Source organism: Melanotaenia boesemani, chromosome 15 (genome assembly GCF_017639745.1).
Source record: "Melanotaenia boesemani isolate fMelBoe1 chromosome 15, fMelBoe1.pri, whole genome shotgun sequence".
Taxonomy (NCBI): Eukaryota; Metazoa; Chordata; class Actinopteri; order Atheriniformes; family Melanotaeniidae; genus Melanotaenia; species Melanotaenia boesemani.
The window spans coordinates 32749984-32762712 of record NC_055696.1 but is presented as its reverse complement, the minus strand read 5'-3'; the positions used below and the strand labels follow the sequence as shown (position 1 = coordinate 32762712).

At 38.6% G+C, this 12729-nt stretch overlaps 2 protein-coding genes across 2 annotated transcripts in view; one reads left to right on the top strand and one right to left on the bottom strand.

The window, feature by feature from the left end:
* Positions 1-10856, bottom strand: part of LOC121654065 — a 46312-nt gene extending 35456 nt beyond the window's left edge. The window contains exons 1-3 of the mRNA XM_042007926.1: positions 10829-10856; positions 6295-6585; positions 5744-5809 (exon numbers count right to left, since the gene is read on the bottom strand). Coding sequence (XP_041863860.1) covers positions 5744-5809; positions 6295-6583 — 355 coding nt within the window. The 5' untranslated portion in view covers positions 6584-6585; positions 10829-10856. The remainder of the gene's footprint in view (positions 1-5743; positions 5810-6294; positions 6586-10828) is intronic.
* LOC121654067 (putative nuclease HARBI1) lies at positions 70-1703 on the top strand. Its single transcript, XM_042007929.1, has 4 exons — positions 70-491; positions 572-966; positions 1037-1144; positions 1283-1703. The coding sequence occupies exons 1-4, from the start codon at positions 202-204 to the stop codon at positions 1405-1407; spliced, it is 918 nt and encodes a 305-aa protein (XP_041863863.1). The 5' UTR covers positions 70-201; the 3' UTR covers positions 1408-1703.
* Positions 10857-12729: the final 1873 nt, after the last annotated feature.

Here is a 12729-nt window from a genome sequence, read left to right as displayed (position 1 = left end):
ATTTAAGTAGAAACTACATGTTAGAGTTGAGAAAATTGGACAAACTGGTTGTTTCTATTTTTTGAGTGCAGTATGGTCTTACTTGTTTTGATCGTAAAGCAAATGCACTCATTTGTTCACAGAAGCCTAATTGTGACAAGGTGTGTAGTAATGAGTGTAATTACTGAGTAAACATAAATAGGTGAATTACGACCGTGCGTAATGCAGAACTTCACAATGGATGCGCTGGCACTCCTTGAAGATTACGCAAACGGCAGGATCAGGATGGAGAGAGTTTTTAGAGACCATCAAGATTTCCTGGCCAACGATGATGACTGGCTGATATGCCGATTTAGATTTCCTAGAGCAGTGCTCTTAAATCTATGTGCTGAGTTGGGCCCAGTGTTGGAGCGATCAACCCGCCGGAACCATGCCATACCCGCGCATATGCAGGTGCTGACAACTCTCGGGATTCTGGCAACCGGCTCTTTCCAGCGGGAATTAGCCGACAGGTAATTTTAATTTAATCTAAGCTGACATGTTCCAGCCCAACACTCAGTGGGTTTCAATAAGTTGTTACATTCCATTTTAGGTCTGGAATATCTCAGCCATCGCTGAGTAATGTAATGCCTGCCGTTTTGGATGGCATTATAAAAATGAGCAGTCGATACATAAAGTTTCCATACACTGTAGGGGAACAGGCCAACATTAAAAGGCAATTTGCAGCATCAACTTGTTTCCCAAATGTAATCGGCGCGATTGACTGCACTCACGTTGCTATAAGGGCTCCAAGTCAGAATGAGTTTGTCTACGTTAACCGAAAAAATGTGCATTCAGTTAACGTGCAAGTCATTTCCGACTCAAACTTGCTTCTGACAAATTTAGTGGCACGGTGGCCTGGGTCAACCCATGATTCATTCATCCTGGCACACAGCAGTGTAGGGAATAGACTGCAGGCAGGTGCTTCGCGGGATGGGTGGCTTCTCGGTAAGTATCAACATACACTGTGGAAATCTCAACAAAGTCTCTGTTCTGAATTAATCTCCATAACCTGCAGGTGACAGTGGCTATCCCCTGAGACGCTGGCTCCTCACGCCTTTTGCGAACCCGCAAAGCGCAGAGGAGGCGCGCTTCAATTCCGTCCACGTTCGTGCGCGCTCTGTTGTGGAGCGAGCCATCGGCCTCTTTGCTTCCACCTTGAGATCCGACCACTTTTTTTTAATGTCTGGCACGGACCTCTCCGTCACCCCCACACTATTGACAGCTGCAACAACGTGTTGCCACTCTTCTGTTTTCCGTTTGTTGCTGATGCCACTACCGAGGCCGCCAAATAATATGTTTTTGCGAGCCTCCACCTCACCAACAAGTACCTCCACCTCCGTCTCCGTAAAATTACGCTTCCTCGTCTTTTCGGTTGCCATGATTTAGGTTTAAATAGCAGAGATCAGCTGGTTCATTTATATGCAGAAATGTCCATGAGGTGCTTTGCATTGACCATTTATAGTAGAATGTGGGCGTGTAGGGGGCGGGCTAGCAGCAGAATTCACTTGCGCAAGCTTTCAGGCAGAGTGTGATTTATAAAGGGAAAATTGCTTGCACCTGTGCGCACGCACGGTTTTATAAATCAGAATATTTTGTTGCTTACGCAAACTCTGGATTCTTGGCGGACGTCCACTTTTAGTAGGAATCCTACGCAGAGTTTTATAAATGAGCACCCAGATCATTATTTGGTAAAATTTAGGCCTTAAAAAATTCTCATTTGTGCCATCCTTTTCCTGGTTAGTGCCCCTGCCTGGCCCTCTCATCAAAACTTTTCTGTCCCTGTCCCTGTATATACAGTAAGTCCCATCACCTGTCCACCACCTGGTTAGAGAAAGGTCCTGCTCTGATTTGAATTTCAGAACCTGTTCATAATTTCCACTCACCACATTCATGGCTCCTAATATATAAACCTGCCTGTCCAACATCTGCACAGCACCAATAATTTAGAGAAGACATCCTCTTGTTTAATCTTGACACTCGTTAGATATCTGAACCTGGTCCATGTGGCTGTGTTATGGACAGCAGATTTTACGGCTGTCACCAGCAAACCTCAATCAGTAAATAAAAGGCTATGTAACTGAAATGGGCTAAAGTTTTGCATAAACATCTTGCTAGTTTCCTCCTCCTCAACATGAGCTGAACGATAAACAAACTACAAGAGAGACGCTGGGACAGAAAAGCCGATCAGCTGATCACCGACAGTCACGTAATGATTCAAGGATCGACAGGAGAGGGAGGGGTGAGTCACGCCGAGCGACTGGAGCTACGTTTGCACAAAAGTTTATAAAAGAAAAACGTGCCAACAAGCTGGAGTGACCCCAGACAGCTGATCTGCTTCCTTCCATTTCCAGACAACACACTCACATACATGAGGCAAGACTGCAAATAACCGGCCGTTAGGAGAGCTTCTGCCAACCCAGCAAACAATAATTATTTAATAAATTACAGAATTTTTACTTTGTGAAAATGTGGTAAACATTGTTCCATTTGAGCTCGATATAGAACAGTCGCGTGACATCCGAGTCTTGATTCAGATTTGAAGAACATCGTTTTCCATCAGCACATTAATAGAGGCGAAGAGAAGGAAAAGATGTGGTAGAAAAAAAGTGTACAAGCAATAGGGATAACCGCACCCTGGAGAGGATTGTGGAACAAAAACCATTCAAAAATGTGGGGTAGATTCACAAAGAGTGGACTGCAGCTGGAGTCGGTGCTTCAGTGCAGAAGAGCTGAAGGCCACTATCAGAGCAAACTGGGCTCTTATATCATCTGAGCAGAGCCACAGACTGATGGACTCCAGGCCGCGTGCTGCAGGAATTCAGCCAAAAGGAGCCCGACTAAGTACTGAGTGCTGTACATGTTCATATGTTCCATGTTCATACTTTTTATGTTCATACTTTCCATGTTCCTACTTTTTATGTTCATACTTTCCATGTTCATACTTTCCATGTTCATACTTTTTATGTTCATACTTTACATGTTCATACTTTCCATGTTCATACTTTTTATGTTCATACTTTTCATGTTCATATGTTCCATGTTCATACTTTTTATGTTCATACTTTCCATGTTCATACTTTTTATGTTCATACTTTACATGTTCATATGTTCCATGTTCATACTTTTTATGTTCATACTTTTCATGTTCATATGTTCCATGTTCATACTTTTTATGTTCATACTTTCCATGTTCATACTTTTTATGTTCATACTTTACATGTTCATATGTTCCATGTTCATACTTTTTATGTTCATACTTTCCATGTTCATACTTTTTATGTTCATACTTTACATGTTCATACTTTCCATGTTCATACTTTTTATGTTCATACTTTTCATGTTCATATGTTCCATGTTCATACTTTTTATGTTCATACTTTCCATGTTCATACTTTTTATGTTCATACTTTACATGTTCATATGTTCCATGTTCATACTTTTTATGTTCATACTTTCCATGTTCATACTTTTTATGTTCATACTTTACATGTTCATATGTTCCATGTTCATACTTTTTATGTTCATACTTTTTATGTTCATACTTTTTATGTTCATACTTTTTATGTTCATACTTTCCATGTTCATACTTTTTATGTTCATACTTTTTATGTTCATACTTTTTATGTTCATACATGTTCATATGTTCCATGTTCATACTTTTTATGTTCATACTTTACATGTTCATATGTTCCATGTTCATACTTTTTATGTTCATACTTTACATGTTCATATGTTCCATGTTCATACTTTTTATGTTCATACTTTCCATGTTCATACTTTTTATGTTCATACTTTTTATGTTCATACTTTTTATGTTCATACTTTTTATGTTCATACTTTACATGTTCATACTTTTTATGTTCATACTTTACATGTTCATACTTTTTATGTTCATACTTTACATGTTCATATGTTCCATGTTCATACTTTTTATGTTCATACTTTACATGTTCATATGTTCCATGTTCATACTTTTTATGTTCATACTTTACATGTTCATATGTTCCATGTTCATACTTTTTATGTTCATACATGTTCATATGTTCCATGTTCATACTTTTTATGTTCATACTTTTTATGTTCATACTTTTTATGTTCATACTTTACATGTTCATACTTTTTATGTTCATACTTTACATGTTCATATGTTCCATGTTCATACTTTTTATGTTCATACTTTACATGTTCATATGTTCCATGTTCATACTTTTTATGTTCATACTTTACATGTTCATATGTTCCATGTTCATACTTTTTATGTTCATACTTTACATGTTCATATGTTCCATGTTCATACTTTTTATGTTCATACTTTTTATGTTCATACTTTTTATGTTCATACTTTACATGTTCATATGTTCCATGTTCATATGTTCCATGTTCATACTTTTTATGTTCATACTTTACATGTTCATATGTTCCATGTTCATACTTTTTATGTTCATACTTTCCATGTTCATACTTTTTATGTTCATACTTTACATGTTCATATGTTCCATGTTCATACTTTTTATGTTCATACATGTTCATATGTTCCATGTTCATACTTTTTATGTTCATACTTTTTATGTTCATACTTTTTATGTTCATACTTTTTATGTTCATACTTTACATGTTCATACTTTTTATGTTCATACTTTACATGTTCATATGTTCCATGTTCATACTTTTTATGTTCATACTTTACATGTTCATATGTTCCATGTTCATACTTTTTATGTTCATACTTTACATGTTCATATGTTCCATGTTCATACTTTTTATGTTCATACTTTCCATGTTCATACTTTTTATGTTCATACTTTTCATGTTCATATGTTCCATGTTCCTACTTTTTATGTTCATACTTTACATGTTCATATGTTCCATGTTCATACTTTTTGTGTTCATACTTTCCATGTTCATACTTTTTATGTTCATACTTTACATGTTCATATGTTCCATGTTCATACTTTTTATGTTCATACTTTCCATGTTCATACTTTTATGTTCATACTTTCCATGTTCATACTTTTATGTTCATACTTTCCATGTTCATACTTTTTATGTTCATACTTTCCATGTTCATACTTTTTATGTTCATACTTTCCATGTTCATACTTTTATGTTCATACTTTCCATGTTCATACTTTTATGTTCATACTTTCCATGTTCATACTTTTATGTTCATACTTTTTATGTTCATACTTTTTATGTTCATACTTTTTATGTTCATACTTTTATGTTCATACTTTTATGTTCATACTTTCCATGTTCATATTTTCCATGTTCATACTTTTTATGTTCATACTTTCCATGTTCATACTTTCCATGCTCCTACTTTTCAGTTGGCCATGTTTCTAGAAATCCTTGTTTTCCATCAGTCTTAAGTAATATTCTAATTTTCTGGAATATTGAATTTGGGGTTTTCATTAGTTGTCAGTTATAATCATCAAAATTAAAAGAACTAAACATTTAAATATTTCAGTCTGTGAGGAATGAATGTCTACATTATACAAGTTTCACTTTTTGAATGGAATTACTGAAATAAAACAACTTTTTCATGATATAGTAATTTTATTACGAGCACCTGTACATGGACAGTTACCTCGTCTGGACCTCAGCTTCCTCCCACCAGAGCCTGACGATAAGGACCTTTGATGGGAAAGTTTTCTCAGAGGCTCAGATTATGCTGCAAGACGGATCATAACAGAAGAGTGGACATTCGTTTCCTTTAACTGACCTGCTGCAGCATTCAGTTCCAGGTTACTTAAAGGTGACCAACTCGCTCTGCTCTTCTTCCTCGACCCTGCAAACACAATTTAATAAAGTTAAACTACAATGACCCAAAGAAAACACTCCTCTTCCACTAAAAGTCCTATTTTACCTCATCAGCTGGTTTTACAGGACGTATAGTGACCAGTGTGTCCTGAACCTGCAGAGCAACACCTACAACCTCAGACCGGGTCCCAGTGGGGGGCGGGGTTTCCTCCATTGTTTCATATTTAACTAATATTAAATATGTTCTATTTACTAGTTCTTTCTTAATTAAAACATGCTGGTTTTGATAAACCAGAGCCAGACTAGAACTGATCCCAGTCCTAGAGACAATAATTCAGCCGAGATGAGAGTAGAATAGAGAGTAGATTAGAGTCTCAGAACAGAACAGGGTTGCAGACAGAGTGAAACCTCTCCACTAGCAGCAGACTCTGCTTCCAGGTTATATCACTACTACACATTCGTTAAAAATCCAGTAAAGCAACAACATGAAACCAGATTACCAGATTAATTCACCTCTTTTTTTCTCCTCTTTTTCCAGGACCAGAAAGGGTTTCAGCCGGCCCTGCACTGCAGCGTCCTTCCTGGGAATCTTGTCCATCACACGTTTGATCACAGTGATGGATTTCCTTTCTCCGTAGCACTCAATGATTTTTTCCACCATGTCTTCTAACACTTTGCCGGTCTTCTGACCTTTAGGGACTTTTTTCAGAAATAACAGCATCTTTTTGTACTGGGACTCATCCAGTTCCTCGATGATGGAGGTCAGAGCTGATTTCCACTTCTTCAATGAAACCTTCGGCATCTCTGAGAGATAAAGACAGAAACAGGACGAGGGTCACCACCACAGTTATTTACTGTGTACATAAAACCATCTGCAGACAGAAGCTGTTCATTCAGTGTTGGTGTGGGCTCAGAAATGTTCATTTCTGCTTAAATTCTGACTGAAATATCAGCGTTTAATCAGTCTTGTTTCAGTGTCTGCAGCATGAACATTTCTGAGTAGGCGGGGCTTATAATAAACTGCAGGTGTCAAAGGGTCAAAATAAAACTGCTCTGATGATGTGTGTATATAATTTATTAAATAAGTTGTGTGGCGGAGGTTTTAAACAGAGCGTTTATATCAAGTTTCCATCTGAACTTAGAGCGGACCCGACTACCGCCGCCATCTGATGGGCTTCTTATTTACACGACTTCAGGCACGAACCAAACCCTGTAAACCAGATTTATTCCGTTACTTCTTGCTGTCTGGTGGATTCATGATTAAACAAACCAAAGCAACAATAATCAGCTGTCAGCGTGTCTGGGGTTTAAATCTTAAACAGAAAAAAAGTCAGCCAGAAAGCTTCCTGAGCAAAGGTACAAGGAGAAGGTGGAGAGCATGCTCAGTGCTCTCGCCCCGTGTGGGAGGGGGTGAGCTCCATGATGGGGATGCAACCAAAGAGATGTCATGTCTCCCTGAATACAAGGTCTGACCTGGTGCTCTCTAATGAACTGAACAGTTTTTTAACCGTTTTAATGTCTGATTTTAGTGAAGAATTGTTGCCGCCCTCACAAATGAAGGGTCGCAACTTCAACTTCCACCACTCAGAACTACGATCTCTTCGACCTCATCAATGGCTGACAGGAGAGGTACATAAGAGACTTGTAATTTTTGTTCTCTACAACATCAGGAGGATCAGACCCTCCCTGAACACACGGCCCAGCTCCTGGTCCAGGCTCTGGTCATTTCACTCATTAACTACTGCAACTCCTTACTGGCTGGCCTGCCTGCATGCTCAGTTAAACCTCTGCAGATGATCCAGAACGCAGCAGCACGTCTGGTCTTCAACCAGCCCAAAAGAGCTCATGTCACTCCGCTGCTATTGCTCTCCACTGGCTTCCAGTTTCAGCTCATCAAATTCAAAGCTCTGCTTCTGGCTCACAAAACAATAACCCAAACGGCTCCGGTCTACCTCCACTCCTTAATCCAGAGCTACACTCCCTCTCCACAGTTACGATCTGCCAGCGAAAGACGCCTAGTGCTCCCACCACAAGGTGGCGTCACATCAGTATCTAGACTCTTCTCCTCTGTTGTTCCCCGGTGGTGGAACCATCTACCAAACTCCGTCCGATCCGCAGAGTCCTTATCCACTTTTAAAAGCAAGCTAAAGACTCAGTTGTTTAAGGAGCATTTCCACACTTAGCTTAACTCTTCTACTCAGAATGAGTTAGAAAGATTTGTCCAGCTCTTTGGCTCAACCAAGTACTGAAGAAGCTGTGTGCACTTATGTCCAAGATGGTGAATTTGTGATCTTGTGTTTAAACAAAATGACTTACAAAAAATTATACATATAAAAAATTTATATGCACCGCCTCCAGCACTACATGCAGCACCTGGTCCACCTGGACTCCAGCAGTCTGACTACCACTTCATGATGACGTCCATCTTGTTTGAATTCTTGCTTGTGCTGTTCTTCCTCTCAAATGTAAGTCGCTTTGGATAAAAGCATCTGCTAAATGACTGTAGAATAGAATAGAATAGAATAGAATAGAAGAATAGTAATGTACTTAAGCATGATTCTATGTTTTACCGTACCCGCTGCTTTTTCTGTGGTTTTATGTGAAGAAATTCTTAGATGCTGAAATACACAGTCTTTAACAGCTGCCTTATCCACCTCATGCCATTTTTGTTTTACAGATTAGAAGGTCTGTTTCCAGTTTCATACGTCGTCAGTGAAAACATTTACCCGACGAACCATTAAACAGCTGGTGTTGACAGAACCTCGTCACTGTTTGCACATAAATAAGAAAATTGTCTGAAAATGAACAAAAGTCCATTTAGTGCTGAAACCATAACTGACATTACTGTTTTTTTATTGGTAAATCCAACACTAAAAAATTATCTTGAATTATTGTGTTATACACCTGAACTGTCTCTAAAACACCATGAAGTGCATCAACGTCAGAAGCTAATTTAAACTTTTTACGTTTGGTAGTTAAATGAACTGTTAGTGGTCTTTAAATTTGAATCTTTCAGGTCAACTTTGACAACAATCTGTTCTTTATTTCTTTATTGATTTTCTATCATTTGTTCTTCATACAAACAACTTCACAGGCAGTAAAACAAATATTTCTGGCTAACAGTGATCTCTTTTATTCTGTCACAGTAAGACCAGCACAGTATTTCTTATGGATCCAGCACCAAAATCAGCTTGAGGACTCGAATAAAGCTGCTACTAGAACGCAGTGAGTCATTTTTGTTTCTGAAAATAAATGTGTAATTAAAGAAGAAATCAGATACAATGCAATGACAGATAATTCAACTTCATTTTTCCTTTACTCAAAATGAAATCTGACAGCATGTCAACACTCAACAGAAAACAAAAATTAAAGCAACTGTGACAACAATGCAACTCCCATGTTAAAAACACACCTCTTTATTTATGAAATTTATACATATTTAGCTTGTAGAACTGTTTTCACAACAAGCCACAGGCGTTTCGATTAGAAGAAACTGTTAGTCAGAGGTGAGAGTTGCTACTGAAGAACACGGATTGTCTTCATAACCTGTGATGAGCACAAGAAGTCGTCACACAAAACAGTTCAAACGTAGTCTCACCAGCTCAGGTAAGACTTTTCTCTGCTGGCTGATCTGAGGCTTTCTGGGAGTTTGTTCCAGACATGTGGAGCATAGAAGCTGAATGCAGCTTCTCCATGTCTGGTTCTGACTCTGGAACTGATAAGAAACTGGATCCAGATGACCTGAGGGTTCTGGTAGGTTCATACTGGGTCAAGAGGTCTCTGATGTATGTTGGTCCTAAACCATTCAGAGCTTTCTAGACCAGCAGCAGAACTTTAAAGTCTATCCTCTGACAGACCGGCAGCCAGTGTAAAGACCTCAGAGCTGGACTGATGTGGTCCACTTTCTTGGTCTTAGTGAGGACTCGAGCAGCAGAGTTCTGGATCAGCTGCAGGTCTAAAAAAAAACCGCAGACATCATGGATCATCATGGGTAATGTGCCCAGCTCTAAGGCCTCCTGGATCTGGGCTTTCCATTACAGCAGGGGTGTCCAGCTCCAGTCCTTAAGGGCCACAATCCTGCAGGTTTTTGTGTGTCTCTGCTCCAAAACCACCTGACTCAAACTGATGAGTCATTGTGAAAAACTTAATAGGCTGTTGGATCTATTTAATTTGAGTCAGGTGTGTTGAAGCAGGAAACATTGAAAATCTGCAGGACAGCGGCCCTGGAGGACCGAGTCCCTGGAGGACCGACTTTGGGCCCCCAGCTTACAGACTGGGTGAGTTGCTATTAAGCACCATCAGAAAATGGTGACATGTAAAAAGTTCTTACAACATGAACACTACAGGCATGAAGAACAGTCTTCTAACACAATAATGTAAATAAATTATAAGTTTTATATTTACAGATAAAATGTGATGACTGCACGATGGTTTCACACAGAGTGTGTGTTGATGGATAAAATGGCAAAAGAAAGCTGGAAATGTCCTGTGTGTGCCTGAGTAAATGTAAAGCTTATACATTATTTTTAAACAGTTCAGCTGATTAATTTGATATGAAATATTTATATAAAATATTACAAGACTTGGGAAAAGTTAGAGGAAGATTTATGTCGTGTTGAGATGGTCATCTGCTTCAATTCAGCTTTGGTTTGAAGTGGCTGGGTCCTTGGTTCATGTGTTATTGGAAAATATATTTTATTTTCCCCAAAAGAAATTATTAAATTTCCTTAAAGACATGAAGCGATCCAAAAGATTTGGCACCTTGTATAAAAACGGGAAAGTACGTGTTATTTCTCTGTTTGCGTTACAATTCTACTTTTCTTTGCAGACAGGACAAAATGTGTTTTTATGAGAAATTCCGTTTTACGGAAAGCCTGTCATTTGTTGGTGGTCTAAAACTGAAGTCTGTTCCAGCTGCTCTGCGGAGACTTCCGGCATCTTCTGACCACCGAGTAAAAACAGCTTTTCTAAGTCAAAGTAAAACGCTTCTGTAAGGCTTTAGTTTACTTAAAGTAACAGCAGCACGAGCGTCCAGGTACTTACCTTCTGTTGTTAGATGTTTTCAGGTCGATGGTACTTTGCTCGGAGCGACTTTAAAGCGGATTTCGCTTCACTTTCTCTTCTTCTGACTGTTCGCGCCGCTTTTCCAAACGAGACCCTCGAGCGCTTCTGCTCACTCCTCAGTAAGGAAGGTCGCCATTGGCTGTCTTGAAAATCGCTAGAAGTCGTTAAATGACGTCATCGCCTAATTTGCATGCAACGTAAGCAAATTGAATAAAATTTACCTGTAACGTAATGGGCGTAGGAGAAAGGAGAGACAAAAGGTGAGTCAAAAACAGCCTAAATATGTTTAGACCTACAAATGATTTCTTTTCTGTTGATTCTTGGTTTGTTTTATATTTTTGCCATTGAAATAGGCCATCACTTTTAAAAACCTTTGTCCTTTGGTTACATAAATCAGTTTAGTCCTTTATTGTTAAATGTTAGAGTATCAAATTTAACCAAAGGACTGTTATGTTGCGTGGAACTGCTAGCTCTATGTCCACCCTCCTCCTTTATCCGGGCTTGTGACCAGCAAAGTAACACAAAAGAGACACTTCAGCAGAGTAACTTAGTTTATTAATTTTTTTGTCTTTAGTTTTCTTACTTTTAGTTTAGTTTCAAACCTTTTGCTCCACTTAGAGGCCTACAACTAGTCACAGTAAAACATGAACATTTTTTTCAGAAATATAACATTTTTAACTATTTTTTGGGACAGATAGTTTTAACTTGACAAGATTAACAATCTAAATCTAAATAGACCAAACAGAAACAACAGGAATGACTGTCAGTAGCAATGTGAGAAAAGGAAGGTAACATGTCGGCTGTAATTCAGGCTCTTTGGTTGTTGTTTTTTTTTTCCGCTTTGTTTTTTGTTTTTTTGTTTTTATTGTTTTTGTTTTGTTTTCAGACCCCCTGCACACACACATGCTGTGCTGGCTCACAGAAAGAGTAGGTCATCTGCATTTTGGTCGAGGCTTTCTATGCCAGGTTCAGCGGTCTTGACTGAGTAAGCAGCTGATGTTGCTCATAGCAATTCTCACCAGACAACCTGAGACCATATCGGACATACAGGACAGAGTTAAGGGTCTGCAAGGACATCCCATTTCTAAGTTTGCTTTTTACCACACTCATCTGGTTAAATAATTTCTCGACTGCAGCATTCGAGTGTGGCAAGGACAACACAGACACAGCAGCAAGTTCCTGAAACGGGCTGAAATCAACTAACTTCTAAATTTCACTCCAGAAGCCCCGTGTGTTTGTTCAGCACCCACATCTGCGACCAACCTCTTCAGAAAGTATGGTGCTAGAACACCATTAATCATTTCTGTGCACTTTGAAGTGAGTAGCAGCAGTGGAGTCTGAGAAAGCAGCTTTACATGTTCCCCAATGTGGTCACATGCCAGCGTGGAACAGTGTCCAGCAATAGCTAATGTCATAGTGGCTTCAGCCTTTTTGCAGAGTCAAACTTTTCATTTATTAATGGTAGCTTGCTTTGGGTGGAACTGTTGTAAAGCTTCGCCTTTTGAGTATGTTTTTGAGTTGTCATATGTTTTTTATATCACAGAGTTTGGCATAGAAATCAGCCTTACAATCGGTCCGTGTCAGCTGACGTCAGGTAGCCGCAGTCGGTCGCCATGTTGGTTGCATCCTCGTTGTAAGCGACTTTTCATCGTCTTTGCTAACTCATTTATTTTTTATTTATATTTAATATTTTTCATATTACAAACACAAATATAACTCCATATGACATCACCATTATTATTTCTTTATTATTTCGCATTTTTTGCAGAAAAAAATCTGTATGCATGTGGGTGTTTGTATGAATGTGTGTGTTTGATATAAAATAATAAAAATAATGATGTGTAGTATTATAAATATGTGTGACATTTCTAATAAACCAAACTG